The sequence below is a fragment of the Buteo buteo genome, chromosome 1, assembly GCF_964188355.1.
Source record: "Buteo buteo chromosome 1, bButBut1.hap1.1, whole genome shotgun sequence".
Taxonomy (NCBI): Eukaryota; Metazoa; Chordata; class Aves; order Accipitriformes; family Accipitridae; genus Buteo; species Buteo buteo.
This window is the reverse complement of record NC_134171.1, coordinates 37,424,891-37,450,616: the sequence shown is the minus strand read 5'-3', so window position 1 is coordinate 37,450,616 and position 25,726 is coordinate 37,424,891. Positions and strand designations below refer to the sequence as shown.

The 25,726-nt window shown below is 38.9% G+C and overlaps 1 protein-coding gene across 4 annotated transcripts in view; it reads left to right on the top strand.

The window, feature by feature from the left end:
* TENM3 (teneurin transmembrane protein 3) overlaps positions 1-25,726 on the top strand; it is a 340,888-nt gene that overhangs the window by 217,118 nt on the left and 98,044 nt on the right. For all 4 annotated transcript variants that reach the window (XM_075028086.1, XM_075028116.1, XM_075028096.1 and 1 more), the window contains 2 exons: positions 5,221-5,459; positions 25,527-25,649. In XM_075028086.1, coding sequence (XP_074884187.1) covers positions 5,221-5,459; positions 25,527-25,649 — 362 coding nt within the window. The remainder of the gene's footprint in view (positions 1-5,220; positions 5,460-25,526; positions 25,650-25,726) is intronic.

The window sequence follows — 25,726 nt, the reverse complement described above, 5'->3', positions numbered from 1 at the left end:
TTAGGGCCTTCCAGACGTCTTTATGTAATATTGCATAGTATCCATTTTCTTCTAAACAGTGGTCAAAAGTTTTTGTCACAGATCCTTTCATAAAGAAAGTTATTCTGAATCACATTTCTGTTGCTGGACAATTAACTATCTTATATCAGAAGTATTGGGGCTTACGGTCTGAGCCTTAGTGTCCTTGAATGTTTTGATAATCTATCTCCATTTCTCTGAAGACACAATTTTCAGTTAACTTAATCTTTCTGCCCAACTCATGGGGGGGGGGGGGGTTACCACTTTTTTCCCCCCTCCTGCTTTCCCATTTACTGAATTTAGTAGAGGGTCCTTCAATTTTATTTTCCACAGAGGAAGTGGCAGCACAGACAGAATCTTATTCGATATGAATCCTTCCCGCCCCCCCCCCCAACTTGAGGAGGAAGAAAACAGTCTGCATGTCAGCAGGTGCACACCAGCACTTGGTGCTCAGAGAGTACAGAGTTAAACTAAAAGCATGATTATTTTACTTCTATTCATATGCTTCTGTTTTCTGAGCTGACATCTTTGAGGTTTTTTTATGCTGTATTTCTGTCTTTTCTTTTAGGGGCAGAAGCTTAAGTAAAATGCCTACCATTTGTGAAATGAGGGGACTTCCCAGCTGTCTTTGCATCCAAGGATTAGTTCATGATATCACTTTGTATTTTGCTACTGGTCTGTAGTTTAGATTTGTTAAGTACTGAATTCTTCCCTCCTAAAACGTTAAGAATAGCTGTACTTTTTAACAGAAACATAGATTGAATAAGCAGACAGAAATATATATTGAATAAATGTAAAAGTAGAAGATTATTTGCTTTAAAAAGTGAATTGAATTATTTAATAAAAACAGAGCTAGCTTGTCTTTTAAAATATTAGCGTATTTGCTGGAATTTTGTACTCTGAAGCTTAATAAAATATTTAAAGTGCTGCTTACATGAAGCTCTAGCAAGTGCTTGTTAGATGATCAATTTTGAATGGAAGATACACTACTGCAGATGCTATAAGCTCCCTAAGAGATGAAACATAGTGTAATTGCCGGTAAGTCAGTGCCTGGTCAAGTAGTGCAAACAATTTAGGCTTTAGAAATTAGCTATTCAAGTTCCACGGTTTGAAAAGACAAGGTAGATGGATATATAGATAATTAAAATAATCTGTGGATAGTTTATATTTCAAGAGCATAAGAATTTCAGCATTATCTGGAAGCAGCCTGGATTTGTTGTCAGATACCATATCCTTCTGAGCGTCTCACAGGAACACTGTTTGGCATGGCTCAGTGAGCCAGACAAGATGTGCAAGTCTGATAGCATTACACTTTAAATACTTATCACTTGGAGTTAATGTAGCAAGAGAGTCTCTGACAACTTTATTAGTAACTCCACTCATTAGGAATAGAGAGATACAAACAAATTTTCTTAACCTGAAGGAAGATGCCAGGCTGGGTTTTCTGTCATTATTTTTCCATTGGCATTCTCCAGCCAGCCAGTCCAACCTCTCTGGCATTGTATTCATGGGATTCGAAGCAAAGGAGGAACAGCTTAAAGTGAGGAGTCGTGCTGTGTGCAGCCTAGGACTACACACTGCTGAATTCCCACAGCATTCTCCTGGAGAAGCTGGCTGCTCATGGCTTGGACAGGTGTACTCTTCGCTGGGTGAAAAACTGGCTGGATGGCTGGGCCCAAAGAGTGGTGGTAAATAGAATTAAATCGAGTTGGCAGCCAGTCACAAGTGGTGTTCCCCAGGGCTCAGTATTGGGGCCACGTCTCTTTAATATCTTTATCAAGGACAATGGGATCGAGTGCACCCTCAGTAAGTTTGCAGGTGACACCAAGTTGGCAGGGAGTGTGGGATCTGCTTGAGGACAGGAAGGCTCTACAGAGGGATCTGGACAGGCTGGATCGATGGGCCAAGGCCAATTGTATGAGGTTCAACAAGGCCAAGTGCCGGGTCCTGCACTTGGGTCACAGCGACCCCATGCAGCGCTACAGGCTTGGGGAAGAGTGGCTGGAAAGCTGTCCGGTGGATAAAGACCTGGGGGTGCTGGTTGACAGCCAGCTGAATACGAGCCAGCAGTGTGCCCAGGTGGCCAAGAAGGCCAGCGGCATCCTGGCCTGTATCAGAAATAGTGTGGCCAGCAGGAGCAGGGAGGTGATCGTTCCCCTGTACTGGGCACTGGTGAGGCCGCACCTCGAGTCCTGTGTTCAGTTTTGGGCCCCTCACTACCGTAAGGACATTGAGGTGCTGGAACATGTCCAGAGAAGGGCAACCAAGTTGGTGAGGGGCCTGGAGCACAAGTCTTAGGAGGAGCAGCTGAGGGAACTGGGGCTGTTTAGTTTGGAGAAGAGGAGGCTGAGGGGAGACCTTATCCCTCTCTACAACTACCTGAAAGGAGGTTGTAGGGAGGTGGGTGTCGGTCTCTTCTCCCAAGTAACAAGTAACAGGATGAGAGGAAATGGCCTCAAGTTGCAGCAGGGAAGGTTTAGATTGGATATTAGGAAAAATTGCATCACCAAAAGGGTTGTCAAGCATTGGAACAGGCTGCCCAGGGAAGTGGTGGAGTCACCATCCCTGGAGGTATTTAAAAGACGTGTACATGTGGCACTTAGGGACATGGTTTAGTGGTGGATTTGGCAGCATTATGTTAACAGTTAGACTAGATGATCTTAAAGGTCTTTTCCAACCTAAGTGAATCTATGATTCACATATAAAAGTTACAATTTTCTTTCATTGCCTTGATGCCTGTTGTGGACTGTCAGACCTATGACAGCTCACACCACGACAGATATGCGGCCATCTGAGTTTATCTATGGGATTAACTCCTCAAAGGCTTTGAGAATGTGGATTACAGTCTCTAGTAGACTGTGCTGTGTGAAAGCCAATGTCTCAGCTTTCAGTTTCTCGGAGGAAAAAAAAGGAAAAGATCAGAGGCTGACTGTTCTGTTGGATTATTTTGTTAAAGCTTAGAGTATATGGAGTTCCATTCAAGTTCCATCCAACCGTCAGGTTCCATTTTTAGTCTGTTGAGCCTAATAACAAGAGCAGGAGGATGTGAAAATTTCAAGTTGGTCAGGCAGCTTCTTATTTTTAACATGGTAGCTGATGTTTGGGAGGAATATTATTATATCTACTGTATGGCTTTCCTTCAGTCCCCCAAAACAGTACACATTGCACAGAGAGGGAAGCAGCCACCTTTGTGTTTGGCATTTTCTTGAGATCTTTGTCGACATTGTTTGTGAAACATACCTGGACATAGCATTCACCATATGTAGCCAGAAGTGAAACAGCAGTAAAGGTCAAGTAGATAAGACACTTTGTCAGGATTTAATGAATCTACATGCTTCTGTGAGTCTGTAAAATCAAAGTTATGGTGTTGTAAGGTGTAAAACATTTTTTACATAGAGCTAGTTATTATTATTTTGGTGTTTGCTACACAGAAAATGTCACTTTTAATGAAGTACCTTCTTAGAGAGGATTTAAACCACCAGGGCTTTGTTTTTTGAAATCATTGGTAATCCTCTGAGCTCAGAAGCCAAGAAAAATTGGTATGTGCTGTTGTGCATCAGTAGATCTAGTGCGTATCCTTCTGTTGTTACTGCCAGCAAGTTTAATATTGTTCAAAATGAAGCAACCCATGTAGCATATTTCATGGGATCATGTTTGTAATGCAAATATTTTCAAGGAGAGGGCTTGTGCCAAGATGTTCTAGTTCATCTGTTAACCTCCCATAGCAAAATCACCTGCAAATAACAAACCTTGTTTATCAACTGCTGGTATTTTTCTCAGGCTGCAGTGGGGCAAATTAATTTCTAGTGTCTCTACAGCACAGTTCTGATGAAGCTGCTATACCTGTATAGGTTGGTCCATTTACTATGCAAGGATCCAAGCATGGGTCCTGGAGGATGAAAGTTGCATCAGCTGAGAAGCAGTCCACAGTGCCACGTGGTGTAACTAGAGGGCTTTCCCCTCCACAGCTAGCTCATTTGGTGCTAGATCCTCTGACCCATACTGTATAGGTGGCATGCAGTAGGCAAACACAGTGTAGGCATGCACTTGGCTTCAGGAGGACCTGGGTATCAGCAATTCATGAGTGTCTCTTACTTATTAAAAAATGCAAACATCTCTCTAGTTCTGTTTAGCTGTTCATGCACTTGGTAAGTTCAAAATTCTCCAGTGTGCTTTCTTACCATTTTTAGCTATAATGTATTCATTTTGCAAAACCTAATTAGGTAAGGCCAAGCCTTACACTACAGAATTGCCAACCTAACAAATTGGTGGAAAAAAAACCTGGTGCAAAGATCTTTGTTTGGCTGAGATTTTGTTGTTCATAGAGTTGTGTACATGCGTCAGTAGAAAAACTCCAGGTAGTATATGCCATGCTTAGAGGTTCTTCCAAAATAATTATGCTTGTGTGAACTAAATTAAAGGATTCTACTGTAGATAGGCTCAGGGAGTAGTATTTCTTTTAGAAATTTTAATTGAAAAAAATTAAGTTTACTGGTAACTCACAGAGTGTGTCTTAACTTTAGCTTTGCTTTTAATTTCTGTTGCTGGCTGTGGTTCTTTTTGAGCACTTACTAAATATATTTCTTTAGAGTACTTCCCGGGCTGTAACTAGCTGCTGTATCCATAATCAGATCTTGTTATGGTAAGCTTACGTGCGAGGAGATATGAATTAGTGAACTGAGTATTTAGGACACAAACAAAATCTCTTAACTGTCTAATTTTGGCAAAGTTGGCCAAAAGTTTGTATCTGAGAGATTGCTGTTTTCTTTGTACTTAACCCAGGAAAGCTGTGATAAGTAGTGTGGGCTATAGTCAGATTGCTCATTATTGACTTTTTAATGGAGTTCCCTGTAGTCTGTAGCGGAAGCCAACAAAAATAAACAGCAGCAGAAAGCCTGTCCCTACTTGTCAGATAAACTCTGAGAGACCTCCTCCCTACCATACCATATTTTGGGTAGTTCTGTTTCCCGTCTGGATACCAGCATATTACTAATGTTTGGGGGCTTTTGGTCTTTTCTTAAAGGGAGAGTGTGGGGTTTTTTTATGTGCAAGTGTCGCGACAAGTATTGCTTCAGTGTCCCTTTGTAGCTTGGATGTTGTTAGCTATTTGAAAAATAGGCAACATTAAACAAAAGAGGTATGAGTGCCTGTGCTCCAGCTTTATTTACTTTTATACTTTACTGTACACTCTTTCTTCCACAGGCATTTCCTATTCAAAACAGGAACAGGGACCACACCACTGTTCAGCACTGCAACGCCAGGGTACACAATGGCATCCGGCTCTGTTTATTCACCTCCTACTCGGCCACTACCTAGGAACACTCTATCCAGAAGTGCTTTTAAATTCAAGAAGTCTTCGAAGTACTGTAGCTGGAAATGTACTGCGCTCTGTGCTGTAGGGGTCTCAGTGCTGCTGGCAATACTGCTGTCCTACTTTATAGGTGAGTCCCGTTTTTTATAATTGTCACCATGAACAGGCATGTCTGATGGATTGTATATGGACTGTGACATACTAACCTTCAACTAGCAAAGTTTTTGGTAACAGTAAAAACCACAACAATGATTTAATGAAGAGTCCAATTGTTTAGAGGAAGTACAAAATTTGAATATTTTGCAAGCATTCTGCAACATGATGGTGAATTAACTTCAGAGAAGTATTTGAACTGCAATTAAGCTATGTGCTGTTTAGTTCTTATAAAAGTATGTGTAAAGTATGTGTAAAAATACAGGCTGTAAAAATTCCATTATGTGAATGTAACTTGCAGCATATCCATGGAACTCTTTTCCTCTCATTTTGCATGAAATATAACTAATACAGCATTTAGGAATGCTAACTGTCAGTTATTTCAACATCACAAACACACTTGTTTGTGTATAGAGCTAGAGCAAAAGTCTAATGCAGACTCTTGATTGCAAGATAGGGAAAATAATTGTCCAAAAGGACAACATACAGAGAAGATGGAGACTTCTTCCTCTCTTGTGGGTTGTTTATTTTTAACTACTCTCTTTTTTCTCTATTTATTAAATTCCATTTCCCAATTTTTATTTTTGAGGATTTCCTTTATTTCTTCATATCTTTAATTACTTAATTTCATAAATGTTCAATATAAATATTATATAATTTGAGTTTTAGGCAGTTAATGGGGGCAGTGCTTGTCTGTGAGAAAAATGTCATTGACTTTAATAAGGGAACAGAACAGGCTCTTGTGCTTGTAACTTCTTCTGCGGCTTTGCCCAGATTATGGATTTTTTCACCTCTGAGTCCATTAATGGTCTTCAAAGACTTTCTTTTAACTCATTTGTTAATTTGAAGTTTAAGTCACCACAGTTATGGAAATGTAAGTGTAAGGGTCTGTTCTTTGGTATTGGTTGCACTCAGATTCGAAGTCTTAAAAAGTGAAGGAAAGAAAATAGAGAAGAGTCAATCTCTCCTTCCTTCCCTCTTTCTAAAATCAGTGTAAAGTAATAACAAAGCCTAGAAGGCCTTAGGATCCTTAAACCTTCATTGCCTTTGTTGAAACAGGCTTGCTATGTTACAATCCAAGGCACAGCGTAAGCTATATAAAGCCTTTGAAATAGTTCTTACTGGGCTGAAGCTCCTGTGAACAATGCAAGAAACTGGGTTGCTGAGTAGCTGGAGAAATTTCCTCTCTGACCTGGCAAAGCAGAGCCCCCTGCGCACCCTTTACACCTCAGCTGCCAGCCCCAAAGAACAAAAGGCATGTATGCAAATGTAGGGCTTGCCACTGCTGTCCAGCCCCTTTCAGTCATTGGATTTGTGGTTATTTTGTGTGAATGTGCACAGGAGTATGAAGGTGTGGCTTAGAGTTAAGCTTTGACACTACATGTTTTTTAAAGTGGGAATGAAATAATCCCATTTATAAAACACATTACTTGTGCTCAGTCTCCATAATACTGCCTCATAAGTCATCAGAAGCAAACATCTGCTACTAAATAAATACATAAATATGAAATAAGGAATTCAGTATGAAGTGTCACTGTCAAGAACTGGGAAAAGCAGCCATGCAGATAGTAAAATATTGAAGACCTGATTCTGAGCTGAGCTCTACACTTTGCTAGCCCCAAAGAGCCAGATTACTTATGAATCTGAGGGGCGCAGGAAGATAGCTCTACCGGATTATTTCTCCCGCAGGCACATTAAGAAATATAAGCATGTCTAATGCGCCTCTATTCCTGTATTCGGGGAAAAAGAGACGAGCTTTCTAGTGAGTGAGAGCTTTCAACTCCACACATCATTTATTGACATAACCCTGTAAAAAAAAAAAAAAAAAAAAAGGCAAATACAGCTGTACAACATTTCATGGGCACACGCCAGCTCACATCCTTGCTGAAATAAACAATGCACAAGGGCCTTCCTCTGCCCATAGTCAATAGGGAGCTCTTTGCCTACTGGTGTTATTACACATATTTCAGCTAACTCAGCAATCTAAATGTAAAATCCAGCACTCAAGGATGCTCTCTAGAGAACTTTGGGTCCATAAAACCATGAATGGATTACACTCATTCATATATGTGGTTTTCCCATCTCTACAGATGTAACATCAGAAATACTTTCCATTTAATAGGCCATCCAAGTATAAATCGGTAGAAATCATTAATGTAAGATGGAAATGGTCATTCATCTTGGTTAACCGTTTCATAACATAGGTGTGAAAGGGAAATGACTGAGTAGGAAATTGGTCATAACATAAAAAAATGGGAAGGACTGCGGTACTGTGTGACCTCTAGCATCCCATGACACGTCTCTAACACGGTGGTCTGGATTGTCTGCTCAGGTTTACAGCAGTTGAGGTGGCGTGTCACATTTGTAAAGCTGTTTTGAGACATTTTGAACTTCACAGAGGGACATTGCTACAAGCGTGAAAATGCTACAGCCCTTGCTGCAAAATATGCCAGTACACTTTGATAAGGAACATAGTGTGGCTGATGTCCACTGTGTGAGTGTGGCAGCTGCAGACTGAAGAACTAATAGGACTGCTCGCCTGGTGAACGGTGGTGTATCCAGGCCCTTCTCAGAAAGGCAGAGATAGGAACGTGTCATGCCCAGGCTTATTTTAGTTGCAGTGGATATGGGGTAGAGAAAGTGACTTCAGATCCCGCTGTCTCTGTTCAGGCAACATAAGGCAGAAGACATAGTTTGCTAGACTTCATGTCTGCCTTTGCAGAACTGCTTAGTCAATTACTGCTCTGTCAATTAGCCCAGCCAGAGGAAGGAGCTGCATCGAGAGTCTGGTCTGTCTTGCATTTCTTCCATCACTCTGACAGGAGAAACTCCTACATTTATAAAGTCTACAAAGAGGAGGTGAGAGCAGAAGATGTCAGCATGGGTAGAGACCAGAGCAAACGCTGCACTGTAAGGCCACTTAATGCAGTCTTGGGGGGGTCACAAGGAATTGAAAGTGTTATTTCAGTCTAAAGGAAAGAGAGTCTCACTTCCAGCCTCCCCGCATAGTTTTGTCTTTCTAGCCCTCATGGTCTCTCAACCATTTTGCAATGTACAAAATGTTTAAACTTACCATTCCTGTCAATGAGACCTGTTAATTTTTACAGAAGATAGAAGTGAGTTGTGGAAAATGTTGGTCCATTGTTTAGTCTTCATCTACTGTTAAATGGTTGAGAAACAAGGAGTTAAGCTATAGAAACATGCAAACACTGAACCAAAAGATAATGCAGCAACATATAGAGGAGTGGAATTAAAAAATAGCTCTAGTTGAGAGTAAAGGATTCAAAGAAGAGCTCCCTGAAATAATGGGTTAAAAAGATGGGGAATAAAGACTATAAGCTGCCTCATTTGGCGATCAAGATTACACTGGAATTTCTTCAAGCTGCTCATTTGCTTAACTACTATCCATAATAAGGTTTGCAACCAAGGAAGAAATTGACCAATTTTTTTCCAACATGAACATTTTAGAATCTTTCTCCCTGTTTGGAATACTCGGAAGAGCAGTATTAAATTTAAGCCATGAAAGAGTAAGAAATATGAAGTTGCCTTAGTTTGACCTCTTTCTATATACACGTTACTAGTTTTACCCAAACTTTGTACAGGGACTCTGTGTGAGAGCCAGAAATAGACTCCACCTTTGCAATGTGCAAGGCAAAACAGAACTTCGTCCTTCGTCTCCCCATGGCTTACTGCCTCATTCAGCATCTATCATTTGCAGTGAATGAATGAAGGGGAAGTTTTGTAGAGCAACTCCTAGGTCCAACATGGGCATCAACTCAAAGTTCCATATGTAACTTCCATCCTTCAGTTCTACCTTTTGGGGGTTCTTCTCTGTCCACTCCTGGTTTTATTAAGGGGAGGAGTTTGTTGTTCTTGGGTGTGGTTTTTTCCTAACAGAAAAATCCACTGTGCAATTGGAGAACTACATCAGCCAGGAGGAGTTGTTTCCAATGTGTTGTAGCATACCACAGACTCTGGCAAGCTGTATTAAAAGACTGATTGCTACTGTACTAATTATTTCTTCTTTGGTGTGGATTCAACAACTGGATGAAATTAATGAGAATCTGGGGACATCAGGGCCCCTCTTCCTTCCCCAGGAATTGCTCTGGCAATTGATTCTCCATTGCCAATGGTACTGTCTTGGCATTGTCTAAGTCAATACAAGAAGTCAGTGCCATTTTCACTGTGCATGGAACCAAAGAGGTGGGCAGTTTTCCTCAGTCAGTGTTGGAATTACACAATACCAGATTCAGTCAACTAAGCTTGAAGACACTGAAAGATTGCATGCATCTGTCATGAATGTTGTCTTATGTCTACTAAATAGGTTTCTATGAACATAAAACATTCTTTGAATACATAGCGAGAGCTGACCTATTTAGTCAGGCCTCCGCTGTCCCGGCTTCTTCACAACAATCTGTCATACTTCCAAGTCTGTTGAGCATTTTACCCTCTGTGTACCTTGGGATTGATCATTTTGTTAGCCTTAGCTCTGCAGCCAATGGTCAGGACAAGAATATACAGCAGCCACCTATTCTTTGTGATAAAGCAAATATTTAAATATCAGTGATAACAGAAGGACATCTCTTCTGCAGGAAAAAGAAAAGGGGAGAAAGGAATTGTATTTAATTAAAAAGGCCACAGACTATTTTTATCATTACTGCTTGCTGTGAACAGTTAAGCAAATCCATTTTGGACAGAAAAGAAAGCTAATATTTAGACTTAACAACTCAAAAATCTTCTGGGAAAACATGTATTTTAGTTTATATTTCATTCTGTGAGAAACAGTAGAAAAACTGCTGTTCTTCTATGACACAGAGATGACCATACAGTCATAATGTAAATTGCAAATGAAATGTGAATGGAAAAGAGATACCAGACTTGAAAGCCATGTTTGATAATTACAGATAACTCATATTTTCCACATTTGTATAAAAATAGATACCTTGTGCTTATTCTGTGGTTATTATATTGTGCATTCATGTCCATCTGAAAACGTTACTGTTTTATCATCATCTCAAGATATTTAAAGTAAGCTGAAAATTTATATGCTAATGGATTTCTAATAGTGGACAACTATCTTCAGAGTTATCTCAGAAACTTAGTGAGAATAGTAACAGAGCAACTTAAGAGGCTTTGAGGTATAAAGAGAAGAAGGAGGTGTCCAGGAAAAATGGCAAATGAAGTTCATCATTAGAGGATACTGACACAGAAGGATGCAGGGTGTGAAAATTACAGCTGAGGGTCAATTAACTATCCTGCAGGTGAGTTTTATGTAATCCTTAAAAATTGGAAAATTGTCCGTTTCTGCAGACTGAGGTTAACTTTCCATGTCTCCAGCACTGCTTCCAAGTTTGTTGTCTGTGATTCTCCCATATTACTCAGGATTTAGTGTGACAGCTGCTGGCATTCACATCTATTCGCAGGTTGCAGAGGACCAGATGCCTTCCCTGTTGGACTCAGTGGCCGAAGTCATAGTAGGGCAGAACCACTCTCCCCAAAACAACCATGCCAGTTATAGAACCGAATTTTTGTGACTAAAGCAATGACTAAATTTACCTGTAATCAAAAGGAATCTATTTTACTTTATCAATAAAGAACAATATCATATTTCTTTTTGATTGCAATGCCAAGTTAACATTATTCTGCTGTTTGTAAAGCTCAATTACTGTCGTGAATGAGGAAAACAACTTAATTAATAATGCCACTGAAATGGAATTTTTATTACAATACCCAGCATAGGTATTGTGATTAACAGGCGTGAGGGAGAATATAGTTTAGCTGCCATTAATCACCTTTACTTTCATTATGTGTTTATAGAAACTGTTTTTCTCTTTGACCTGCATTTAATTTTGAGTATTGTAATGCTATTGTCACTGAGAGTTTCATCAAGAACTTCCATTTTTCTGCATTCTCTCCGCATTCCTGTCTGCTTCCCTAGGTTGTGCTGGGACCGTAGCTATGACTGGAGCTTCACTGAGGTGTGTGTGTTGGAAATACGCTCCCTGTCTGTAGATACGTGGCAGATTTTTAGTTTACCAGGTTTATGCTCTCACCCTATTTCTTTCCATCAAATTAGAGGCATTGGGGTAGACTAATACATTTCTATATCTGATTCTTAAAAAAAATAATAATGAGAAATATTTTGTCTTTCCTCTTGGTCTGTTGTCCTCATTTGAAGAAACTGCTCTGAGATTTTACAGTTTACCAAATCCACATATCACAATGTATTCAAACTACCATTCAGAAATCTACAGGAGGGAAACTTCTCTTCTATGAACCTTTCTGAGAAAGCATATCAGCTGTCTAAGCGTGGTTTCTTAGCATTGTCTGACTGCACCAAGCACTTCGGAGAACCGCATCAATGCCTCCTGTTCTTGCTCAATGTGTGCCTATACCTGGAGCTGTGAAGGCAGCCGGTGTCTCCAGCACTATAGAAAGTACATCATTCCTTGCAGAGCCATAGGCAACTTCTCATTTTAACAATCCATGGGGCTTTTAGGGAAGGCTCCGGGTGTCTCTAGCGCATTTGGAGGCAGCAGCAGTGTTCCCTGTCATCCTTTCTTTTCCCAGATTAAAGGTTTCTGGTATCAGTTCAGGCTTGGTTGGAGTTGGAAGTGGCTGCCTCTCAAAGTAAGAAGCTGTGGATTAAGTACATAGTGATGTCTTGCTGGTGTCCCAAATGGACGTTTCCAGGTCTTGCTCAGCTCCAAATGTCATGGGCAGCCAGAAGCTGGCTGCCTCTGATGGCAACACTGTGTGTAGGGGTCTGCCTCTCCAGCGTGTGTGGCTGTGCTCTGCGCTTGTCAAAATCTGCTTGTCTGTTGTTTTAGATGTCAGTGCCACGTGCTGCTCTTCTTCAACAGAAGAGCAGGTATGTGGTCTTAACTACAAGGCAGGACCTAAGTGTGTGTAGTCTCTTCAGTGTGTGGTCATACACCTGGTGCACGCAGTACAGCACAATTATTTAGAAGGTAGAAACCACCTCCTGAAATTTCTAAACGATTTTAGCATCCTGAACAGACCTTATGAAAGTCCTCGAAGTCTGAAGTACCAGTGTCCTAGTTCCATTTCAGTACTTCATAATCTTTAAAAACAGAACTATAAAAGCTGGTTAATTGATATTTGTAGGCCATGCCTTACTAATATCGGTTCAGGCAACTCCCTTCAGTCATTTCTGACATATGCTTTGGAAATAGCAGTATTCAGATACACATGTGACTGTCCGCGCTTTTTATGCTTTAACATGAAGCTTAATATTACAGCTACTACTTCCATGACTTTCTGCATTGCAAAGATTTTCAGCTATGTCTAACATGAGATAAATTTATTTTCCTTGGTATCCCATAGCTATGACTTTTGGATATCTGTATGAGTTTCATATAATGTTTACAGCATTGCTGATGAACTCAATGTACCTCCTTAGTGTGGAAATACTTTGTAAATAATAATGTAATTTCTTATGTTTACTGCATTTTTTCTTTCAAGACTGGGAAACAGAGAGAATGACTAGTCAGAAAATTACGTTGTTATGCTTCACCACCTTACTGGGCTGAATTGGGCTGAAAGTGTTTTTAACATCTTTCATTGAAATAGTACAAAATTCAAATATGTTGAACATCTATGTCTTGAAGCATGAACATTGAAGATACTTTCTTGTCTCTTGCAAGAATACCACTATGGATAATGCCTTTGGTTGATTTTTTTAAGCAAGGATCTTGTTACTGTGTTTCAGACTAAGTGCAAAACATAATATATTTACTATTTCAGGAGTGCACAGTATTAATATTTGATTGGTGTTGTGGATGTCACGTGCTATTATTGTTAGTGGCACTGAAAGTAAAATGTTCATTGAGAAAGATAATCCTCACACAGAAGGATGTAGGAACATGTAATTGGCAGTCAGGAGGTTAAAAGAGACTTGACAAGATTTCAAGGGATTAAAAAAGTTAATCCGTCAAGGAGCATACCCACCTCTGCTCTGAAAAAGGCTTGTATTCTAATTCAGATTTATCACGAGGTTTTTGGCAATAGTCCTGTCACCCTTCCACTTTTGCCCAGTGGAGCAAACTGAAACTCAGTAATCCTGGCAATATAACAGGTGTAGTAATAAACTGCAAGATGACATGATGTCATTGTCCATAGGTCCACACTGTGTGATTCTGCCATCATACTGTGATGCAGAACGATGGTTTTTCAAAATCTGGATGGTGTTTTCAGGGATACTGAAATCTCTTGCAAGCATGCTGCATAGAGATGTGGACCTTTCTGCACTCCTCCTGTAGTCTTCTGGCAGACTCCCAAATAGTAGCAATTTTTCAGTCTAATAAGAAATGAAGTTAAATTACACCAGCTACTTTTTTTGGATGAATAGCAAGCTTAGAGTAATTTAGAGTTGTAGTTCCTATTTTATCAATGCAGGTAAACATGTAGTATATTTTAGTAGTATGTAAGCATATGTAATACTTCAAATGTATGCTTATGTTTAAGAGATTTTGCAAAGCAGAGATGAATTACTCAGGTGATTACTCAAGTTGTTGTGGACGTAGCATTAAAGTCTTCTCTTCTTTGATGGTAGTTTCCATTAAGTTCCAACTCATATCTGTGAAGAAAGAAGCCAGCCCTTAGGGATGTGCTATCTGCTGTGATATGTGAATTATAATGCATGTATTAAAACTGGTAGTTTTGTGTATAAATTGCATCTTCTCTCTAAATTGCAATCTTCCCTTGAATCTTTTCTATGAGGAGAACTGCTTGGTCTCTTTTTGAATGCTTTAAAAAATTCATGCTGTTAAAAATCTGATTTAGATGAGATTTTGGTAAACGTCTCCATACACAAGCACTTTAGAATAAAAAGGTCAAGTACATGTGTCCAAACTTGCTTTGAGCAATATCATTTGATGTTACATTTATGACTGCAATTGCAAGAACACATGGGTTTTATATAGGTGTAATTACCCCACTGCAGTGATTAATTATGGATGAAAGTTAGGTGTCCTCTGAAGTAGACAGGAATCTTTAAATATGAGATCCTTCATTTTCACATTGATGCCATTTCAGACAACTTTATTCACAGAAACAAAAAAAACGCTCTCTCTTGGGAATCGTCACCTATAACAGCATTTGTAGTTTCATAATCCAGGAAAAACAAATGGGCTACAACTGTTTAGATGATGTGGATGTTTGCATGTGAAAGGCTTAATTTTCCTCAGTAATAAAACCAATCAGACAAAGCCAGATTGGATTTGCCAACATTTGAGGAAATAGGATCACACAAAAACATCTCTTTTAATAAGTCTATAGAAGGAGTAATATAGGAGGGGGTTAGGTATTGTAAATTAATATTAGCCATTTGGAAAATTAGCTACCTCCAGAAACCTTTAAGTAAAGAAACAGGTATGTTTCCTGTGGTTCTTATTGAAAAATACTTCTAAGTTACTGTGGTACAGGAAGAGTAGTATTTTTATTTCCATAATACTCATTGAAGACTCTAAAACAGCTGCGTAGTTAACAACCTTTGCTAACCACTGATCTGAGTTTCACAAGGCGTAACACAATAATCGGGTACAATAAATTTATCTTCACTTGTGAAAGCTCCAAACCCATCTGTTGTTTCATCTTCTCTTTCATCTTTAAAATGCCAAGTTTCACACCAGTTTTTATTGAGGGATTTTTCCTGGACAGTGGGTCCTCATTTGACTCACTCCAAATATTTTCACGCTGCCAAGGAATAGTTCTTTATGTTTTCAACTTATTTGCCAGGTTTTTGGTTCCCGGCAGCTTCTTTTCCCTCTCTCTCTCCTGTTAGTAATCTCAAGTAGAGGTAACGATACCAAGGTATCCACATGTTTGAAAAGGAGAGATAAAATCCTTCTTGTTATTTCAATTCAGCCGGAGCAATTTTAGGAGAGGGTAATTTTAAAACACGTCCTTATTACTGATCCAGTATCTTTTCACACAGTAAAAGGAATAGTTGGTTTTCTCCGTGAATTTTATAGGTGACTGCTACTTTAGAGCTAAGACTGCCTATTCTTAATATCACCTGTAAGATTTTATAGTTCAGTGTCATGGCTGCTTTTATTTTAAGGGGGGGGGGGGGTCAATGTGAAACTGTAATCCTAACTTGTTTTTCCCAAGGCTTACATAACTCTTAAAAAATATGAAGTGGCTTACAAACTGGCTTGCAAGCAACAAATCACTGGCCTTACAAAACAATTAATAATAAGGTTGTCTTTATGTCATAGGTTCCTTTCATAAATCATATATGATAAATTATTTTTTCTGTTTGCTTTTTATTAGTAGTATTTTTCATGTACCTACAGTACATATTTGCTCACAGGAATAGTTTCATGAAAGTGGCATCTCACTTTAGTGAGGCCTCTGGAGGAACATGGTGTGTTATTCCAATGCACATAAAACGAATTAATGACTATATAATAAAGGATGCTCCATCTAGTAGCCAGTCCCTCCTGTCTGTTTCTGGCCCAGACGCACAGCTACTTAGGCAGTCATGATTCCTGGTGACGTAGTGAGGAGCTATGTCCCTGTGAGGAACTGAGCTAAAATAGAGGGTAGTGGAGAGGTTTCAGCAGGGGGGTGACTGCAGTCAGTGGATTTTTGAACCAAGGATTTGCACAAGATTGTTTGCTTCTGTAGATAGCTTCTGGCTTACAAGTTTATATCAGAGGTGTTGAGGTAAGGTAGAGTTGTAAAAAAGGCCTCATTGATGGTGAACTCAGTGTGTCCATTCTGTTTTTAAGTATGGATTTAAGTGGAAATTCTGTGACTTTGCAAGTTGATCTGCATGTAGTGGTTGGTTTATGCATCTACATAATTGCACAGATCAGGTAGGTGAGTGGTAATTACCATGGATAGACCTAAATCACCATGAAGAAGTTTTGTAAAGAGGTTATAGGTTATTTTGTTTTGGCCTCAATCACATACCTTTGATCTACAAGTGGACCACTGTGATTGTGATATCATGAAGCCTAACAAACAGCAAAGGATTAGAAAATGTATATATTGACTTGCATGTTCAATCAACTTCCATATGATCTCAGCAGGAAATTCAAAACAAAAGCTAATTTATGGAAAAATATGTAGTTCTAATCACAGTTTAGCTCTGTGGGGTTCCAAATAACACACTACAATCTCTACATGCAGATGCTTTCATCTTACATTCCAGATTTGGTGACATTCCAAAAGTTCTTATCAAACCTTATTATCATCTTTTATTAAAGCTTATTACATTTCTTCTTATTGCACGTTTGGTGTAATATTCTGTCATTTTTAATATGGAATAAAAAAGCTTTGATCTTTTTTAGCAAGTCATGAGATGGAAATATGCAATGCAAGTATTTCACTATATACTGTAAAATCCCAGCTCGGTGTGTCCTTTGAACATCACATTAATTGGCCCCTGGTTTTTTTTCTTTAGTTCTTAAATCTTTTCATCAGACTGCACTTCTCTATGCCATCAACATGCAAATAGGTTATGCATGATCATATAGTGCCATTTCATTATTATTCTATCCCTTGAGATTTGTGGGGTTTTGTTGGGTTTGGGTTTGGGGGAGGTTTTTGTAATAAATAAGGCTTTTGAACTATAAAAATGGTTGGACCCGTTCATTGATGCTCTTGCCTAAGAAAGATGGTTCCAGTGAATTTTTGAGACATTACATCAGCATTGCTTTTCTTAACACTTCTCTTTTATGAGAATTGTGATCTAAAGGAAGTTGCCCTGAGCAAGACTTCTGTTGGAGTTGTGGAAAAAAACCTAAAATAGATAAGCACAAACCTGAGCCTCAGCCGTTTTCCAGAAAGCGAGTTTAAGGGAGGAAAGGGAAGGAGTTAAAGATTGAGAAGGAAGGGAGTAAAGAAATGCCTGAAGGAATACAGAGAAGTAATTATCCTGCAGTCTTAACCCAGTCTTGAAAAGCGTAAATCAGGGGAATTTTTTTTTCTCCCCCACAATACTTGACAACAAAATCATTGATTATGACTTTATTAGATAGAAACCCAAAATTTATGGAATATTTTTCATGCCTTTGTATCAACTAAAAGAGACAAAACAACCCTCATCTCAAAGGAGTCAGCAATCCAATATGCAGTTCCCCATCATTTCTGTACCTGTAATGATTTTTCACCACCTTGTTAACTGTGAACAACATTATCTGAAAAAAAATAACCTGTGTTCAGGAGAAAGCCCAGGATAGTACTAAAGACTATTTAGGTAATACTGAAGACTATTACATAATGGGAAATGTTGGATGATCATCAGAATAAATGGACAAATCTGAAATAAGACATAACAGATACATCTTATTTAAATAAGAGGCTACTGAATAATGATCTTTGTTTCTGTTTTAAGAAATCTGGATTCTCCCTTAAGCTTTGAATGTGCCTCGCATAGCGCCGTTGACAGAATTAGACCATTGTTACGTAAAAGTCCCTGGCTTGACAACTAAAGTGAGACATCTAGCCATACAAGATTTCAGAGGAATAAATGTTCCATTTTTCGGTGAATGTAGTAAAAATAGTTACACCGAGACTATCGCACATCTTAATCTTAACAGTTCAAATGCAGCAATACTTTAAAGTGGCGTATAATAATCTTTGATTAGTGGTCAAAGAAAGAACATTTATTCATAGTAGATAGCTGATACATCTTTGTCGCTATGTTTTTTCTAGGCAATTTTTTGTGACGTGTTTTGCAAATTCTTTGTGTCGTGGATTAACCCCAACCAGCAACTAAGCACCATGTAGCTGCTCACTCACTTCCCCCCCACCCAGTGGGATGGGGGAGAGATTCAGGGGAAAAAAAAAATAAAACTCATGAGTTAAGAACAGTTTAATAGAACAGAAAGGAAGAAACTAATAATGTTAATAATAACAATCATAAAATTACAATAATAATAATAAAAGGATTGGAATATACAAAAGAAGTGATGCATGATGCAGTTGCTCGCCACTCGCCAACCGATGCCCAGTTCGTTCCCGACCAGCGATCCCTCCCAGCCTAACTCCCCCCAGTTTATATACTAGGCATGATGTCACATGGTATGGAATATCCCTTTGGCCAGTTTGGGTCAGCTGCCCTGGCTGTGTCCTGTGCCAACTTCTTGTGCCCCTCCAGCTTTCTTGCTGGCTGGGCATAAGAAGTGGAAAAATCCTTGACTTTAGACTAAACACTACTGAGCAACAACTGAAAACATCAGTGTGTTATCAACATTCTTCTCATACTGAACCCAAAACATAGCACTATACCAGCTACTAGAAAGAAAATTAACTCTATCCCAGCTGAAACCAGGACACTTTGTTAAAAGGTTCTGAGAGAAAATGAGGAATAGAGTATAAAGGTTGGATTTTTTGGCAGGTGAAACAGTAAAATCAATGCACCCATTCAACAGTTCAGGATAAAAGGAAGAAGACCACATTTTTTCAATTACTGTATTGATCTTGATAGGTATCACTAAGTTTTTCATATTATGCTATACTGAAATGTGTTACATTCAGAATATAGGTTCAGAAACTTTTATATGATGCTCCTGGTGGCTAGCATTTTAAAGATGCTCAAAAGCATGTAGTTTTCAGTTATTTTAAATTTAGAAATAACAGGCTCTTTGTTGGTTTGAGAAAAACAGTAATAAATAAATGACTTGTCTTTGTAACTTTTAATTCACTTTATTTAAAATTTTAATTAACTGTTTTTAATTCACTATTTGATCTGCAGCAACATCCAAGGCATCCTATTATCTTAGAAAAAAGCAAATGAATGCAAATCACTGACAGTTGATTTGCACATCTTCTGGTCCACTCCAGGTCCTTCAGAATAAAATAGGTTTAGATTCTAATTATAGCTGCAAGAAAAATATATGGGAGATAATTTTAAAAACCACTTCAATGTTCAAATATTTCATTTGAAAACGTATTGCCAACAGGGAGATGAACTAGAAGATAATCCTTCAACAAGATTGAGCAATAATTGCAATTTGCTTAGTTTAAATTATAGTCTTTTTGCATTGCTTTAAATATAAATGATATTCACTTTTCCTTATGTGCAAGTGTGCATATATATTATTCTATTAATTCTGGGGAAGCAATTTTGTAAATCATGGTTTGAAAGCACCAGTACCCAGAAATACATAGCGGTAGCAGTCCTGGAAGATGAGTTCAATATCTTAGCAAGAAGCTCATCTTCAAGCACAGCTTCATGAATAATAAGACTTGATTACCATACCTTGTAAAACACATGGGAGAAAGGAAGGACGGTCGCCAGCATCGTTCAGTTCCTCTTGCCAGCTTTCCCCACAGTGTTGAGTTCTTTATGTTTATAGAACATACACCATAGGCCTTATCTCCAGAGGTCTTGGGGAGGTGCTTGCTACTTAGAAATAGCTGGTGTTTTTTTCTTTCTGCTGTCCAGTGTTAATATTTCATCTGTCGTTATTCTAAGAAGAGCTGGAGGAACATTGGAAGCCCATTTCCCAATTCAAGCAATTCTGTTTCTTCTTCTCTCTACTTAAAAGAATCCTTGTATCTCTGAATTCTTGTTCCCCTGAAAAGCACTATGTCACCTTTAGAATTCTTTCACTGCAGAAAACGAGTTTACCAAATTCAGAATGGAAGCTGTTGAATTACTGGCACTTCTGACTAGTACTTCAGAGACTTCAGACTGAAACTTTGGTTACCTCTCCAGTTACTGTAGGGCTACTTCTGTTAATAAAGCCTCTGCTTATATGCATATTGGTTTGCTTGTTCATCCTTATTACCTGCATCTTTAATGCTTTTATTTGCACAGCTCATAGGGTGTTTGCTATGCTCTTTGTTTTTCATATGAGCCTATTTGTCACTTACAGTGCTTTAAAAAAAGATGTGGTTGATCCTGGTGAGTTACGATAGAGACACCCTTGAATTTTGACCAGAACAGTAAATAAGTTTCTCTGGTTTTTACTGCATATTGCTACTCTTTTCTACAAAGAAAAAAAAAATTCTTATAGCAATCATAAACCCCAGCATTGTATATATATTCACATCTGTGTCCAAACTTTATTTTCTGTTCAGAGCTACATCCTGGATACTGGAGGATGCTAACGCCTGTGTAATTTATTAACTACCTGTCCCTATCATCTTACCATTCAAGTGTATGAGGAGAAAAAAGAAAAATCAGACAAGCCTGGTTTTTGCTAATGGAGAAGCAGCTATATATATTGGTTTTCTGTTACAATTCTTTTTTGTTCTTCTCATAACTTTGGCAGAAGAGAGCTTTGAGCTAGTGAGCAAGGCAGCGAAGGGAAAGGACTCCCCAGTCGAATGCAGCAGGTAGTTGTCAGCTCTCACAGTTCTAGTTCTGCCATGTAGTTACATAAATTGTCTGTCTTACCACCTACTAATAAAGGGACTGATTTCTCTTTGGCTTGCTGAAGAAAGTCTCAAAGAGGGTTTTGAAGTGATAACACAGTGTGTTTGCTCAAGAACAAGTTCCTTGTAAAGAGAATGCATAAACCGCAGCAATACTAGCTTGAGAAAGGAGCATGTGAGACAAATGGGCTGGCAACCTTAAAAGAATTAAACAGCCTGATAGCAGCAACTTCTTCCTGAAGCAGATTATTGTAAAATGTTTTACGCAGTATAAACTAGTCATAATATTTTTTCAAGTGTTTTCTGTGAAATGTATTCTTAGTTGCTATTTTAATTATTGAGTGGAAATGAAGGCCTTGTAGACTGATTACAAACCAGAAAAACTAGACCTCAATTACAGAGTGAAAAGTAAGATCAACGAAGCTTGAAAAAGCATTTTAAGGTGGTTCAGAAACCTTTCAGTGAACTGTGTGGTGACAGATGGTAAGATTACCTGATAGCCTGTAACAAATGATAGCATTTTTGTGTTAATGCTACTGTAGGTATAAATGCCCTCCTTTAATTTGATCTCTGTATCTTTTGAATATCGCAGTCCATTTGGCATGTTCTGCTTTGTAGAAATATAAGGGGCGGGGGGGGGGGGGAGGCTTAAAAGCCCAACTGTTGATTTGGTTACTGCTTATATGTTTGAGATTTGTTCTGGAGAATTCACCAATATCCACCAGCACCACCCAGATACTGGTGCTGTGTTCATGCCAAGAGCAGCACAGATCCTAGAGGACTTTCTCTTCTCTGCTGCCTCTCCTTCCCACTCTGTTAGAGGGAATGGTGTCCTGACCAGTTAAACTATCACCAAACTCTAAAGGCTGGCCATAAGGCTGATAATTTGGCCAGCAGCAGTAAAAATACCGCCTTAAACTACTCTGTCAGTCCCAAGGTAAAATGCTATCATAACTTGAGCAAGTGAAGAAGATCTGTTGGTAGCTAGAGATTACTTTGCAGAATAGAGATGGGGACTGAAACAATGGAATAGGCAGAGGATATCATCATCTGTTTCTCTGTTTAAAAAGTCGTCCTGTTCCACTATGGGAGCAATCATCCCAGTCTTAATACAAGTAAAAGGAGGCTTTTGTTAGGGTTTGTGGGTACATTTGGAATTGTGACAACCCATCTTTTCTCCCATCCCCTGAGGGTTCATCCATGCTTGCAGCTGTGGGTTATTTGGATTGAGTTGTTGTGGTCTGAGACCACAACCATCACAAGCTTCATGCCTTCTGGTTAGAGGCATCTGGCATTCTCAGACAAGTCCTTGCTGCCATCAAAGATAAGCCAGTATTGAAAGTTGTTCCGGTGTTAGTACCCACATAGATTTGGCAGACTCAGAACTAGTTACTCTAGGAAGGGTCTCTTGTCTTCATTGTCTAACACCAAATAAATACCAAATTGAAATGGGAATAAACCAGACCTGAGAGGCAATATCTAATTCAAAAATCAAGAAACTGCTTTACATTAGATTTGGGACTAAAATAGCAGTTGAGAATAGAGAAATATATTTTGCTTTGTATGTTTTTGATTTAATTTTGCTTCATATATCAAATTCTTTGTAGAAAGAAGTAAACCTACCTTTTCTCTGGACACAATAGAAACAGAGAAGGGGAGTGAACACTTACATCCCCATCCCAAAGGTGGAAGAAAGTCTACATCCTTTTCTAGACCTGAGAAAATCAAACACATACACCACTGGAGTCTGCCTGCATCATTCCCCCTCTAGAAATTCAGAACTAGTTCATAACATTTGACTTGAAGGTCTCAGACCTGCCACTGAGGTGTGCTCTCAGTATGCAGTTACCAGTACCAGGTGCTGCTAATCAGACTCATGGGGGCATCAAGAATTTTTAACAGGTGCCTCGCTGTCCTTATAACACTGGTAAGGGCTGAAGGTTTGCTTTTATGTAGATGGCTGCCTGAGAAGAGACCAGTCATAATCGATAAAGTAGTGCCTGAATTTGTCTTAATCAGTCAATTTACCCATGTTCTTAAAGTTCCCCATATCTAAAGAAATTGTGCGTTGTATTTTGATCCTGTATCAACAAGCCTGTTTCTCTCATGTTGTTCTCGTACCTTTGTAGTGAAAGGAGAATTCTCTAAATTCCACAGTGCTGTCTCAGAGAGATTACATAGTTTAATTATTTAGTGTATTAGTACACACTGTAAGTTTTGGGTGGTCATGGGAGTTGTCGAGCAACATTTCTGGTCCACTTCAAAAATATTCCGATATTCACAATCTGTGAAACAGCTGCATGTATCCATCTGTTCATTTTTATTAGATATTGTTTATTGAACTTGGTGCTAGTTCAGTGTCAAAGTTGAGAGAGCAATGGTATTTTTGAGGGATACAACTATTACTCACCGTCTTTGACAGTGAACTGCAGTGGGACTCACATCAGTACAAACACAAAGAAAAGGTAATTGTCACTTCCCTTGTAGTAACTGTGGTTCTTTGAGATGTAATCAATATAGATCCCACAGTCCTTGCCTTTGAAGACTTCAAATTCCAGCTGTTTTGAATTATGAGGGAATGGCCAGAAGGTCATGTTGGAGCTTCCCCTTCTGATCTCCCAGTGGATCATGAAGAGGCCCAGGGCATGCACATAGCACCAGCAGACAGAGCTGTTAATGATGTTCCAAGCTCATATGTTTGGAAGGGATGCACTTCTAGAGTTACAAAATGAATGCCACTTTCCTTTTTTCTCCTGAAGAGTATTAAAAGTGATAAGAAGCCAGCAAAGTTAGGAGAGGTGATTGAGACCTCCAGACTGAAGACAAGAAATGTGCTAGGTTTGAATCATGAAATATTTAGCTATTTGCAGTCTTTCATTGCTGCCAGTGAAGTGAACTAGTAAAACAGATAGTAGAGTTTGACCATAGGGATTTTGATGAAATATATTAAAACAGATACAATCATTAGATGATTAATACATAAATAAGAATTTCAGCTGAGGTAGGGCCAAAATAATAATGGCCAGTTCTAGTGATGTTCCAAAAATGGTGGTGGTCGGATTTATGGTTTAATAAGAGATGGGGGGGGGTTGGGGGGGGGAATCAGGTTTTAGGGTCAAGGAACATTCTACATTATCAGGCTTTGACAGGCAATTTAAGGTCTGAGAAAGAAGAGTAATAGTAGAGTCAGAGATTTGGAACAAAGAGATATGTCAGCTATAGTGAGGATTTCAGTCTTTGAAGCATTCAGTAATAGGTCTTTGGTTGCATTCCAGTTTTTTGTTTTGTTGAGGGTAAGGGGAGGGTTTAAGGCAAAGACCTGGCAGAGAGGGTCTTAATTCTGCAGTGTTTGCTGTCTGCCTGACTAAATTTCCACTGATGCCTGTTCATCTTCAGTAAGGGTTGCCATGGTCAATACAGAGAGGTTGAAAGATCAGAGATGAAACCAAAAGGGATGAAGAATTGTTTGTCATTTAGATAGAAGGAATGAGTAAATTAATAACATCAACTATAGCAGTGATCTGTTTCAGAGACAGAAGGAGCAGGAGTGGATTATCTTCCTTATATTTTGCATGAATAGTTAAAATACATCATTACAGAATTTTTTTCCAGTTTATTTTTATTCCCCAGTGGCACTGAAAGACTTATTTTAGCTTTGGAGATAACTGCTGTCATGGAATGAGCAAACCGGTGTTATACCAAACACAAATTAGAGTAATTACAATAAAATTAATTTTGTTGGTATCATAGAGTTGCTGGAAGAGAAGGAAATACACCACAGATAGCAAGAAATTGCATATGTTTTGTGTATCACGGTATACCATTAAGGTGATTTTTTTTCCCCATATTTTTCCTCTAAAAGTTTAGATGGGGGTGGGGGTTCATTCATTAAACCCTGGTGATACCAAGGTTCATTAAGTAGTCCCTCCTAACACCATGGAAGGTTGACTCTGTCTTTCATAATTAGCTCAGCTAAACTTTTTAACATGCTATCACCTTTCTAATAAACATGGTTGTGGGGAATTAAGTAGTTCAAAAACCTAGCTTATGCATGATTGTTATCAGAGCAAAGTGCCCCAGTGTCTCCAGCTCTGCTAATCGTCTTGGCCTCGTTCTGTAGACTAGCGTGGGGAATGAGCAGGTAACTGGAGGTTGCGCAGGGTGTTGGTGGCAGCATGAAAAGGAGTGTTCATGTCTTAGGTTAGCCCTGCAATACCCACAGCACTCTCCTTCCTCTCCTCTTGTGTTGTTTCTTCTCCTTTTCTGGCTAACCAGAACAGATCTATCTGCTGGTAAAATACTTTATTTTAGTAGGTCATTTAGGAGCTCACGGAGCTCACTTAAATGATTTGTCTCTTCAGAAGGATCAAAAATGAAAAAAGAGAAAAGGACATAATTACTGCCTATCCTTTTGAACATTGATTTGGGACCGGTAAAAGACTCAAAATGAGACTGGTGAGCTTTCTGTCAGCTGTGTTCACCGAAAGCACTGTATCATTAAAGGACAGTGGTAATAATTGCTTAGTGCCATTGCTAAGTTGAACTATTAGTCTGTGAATGCTTGTTCCTGTAATTTAATTTTTTAATGTATGAGTTGCTATTCCACTGTGAAGCGTGGAAAGCCATTATTTGTGTGATTTGTCATTGTGGTTAAGAGCATCAAATAACCTGTATCCTTTACCACCAGCAATGCATCTGTTTGGCCTCAACTGGCAGTTGCAGCAAACTGAAAATGATACATTTGAGAATGGAAAAGTGAATTCTGATACTGTGCCAACACATCCTGTAACAGTACCTGCTGGAGAAAATGGTAAGTGAAAGAGGCACCAATTTTTCTCCTTTTGGAACATTTCCTTTCTTTCTGTCTCCTTTACATTGCCAGACTTT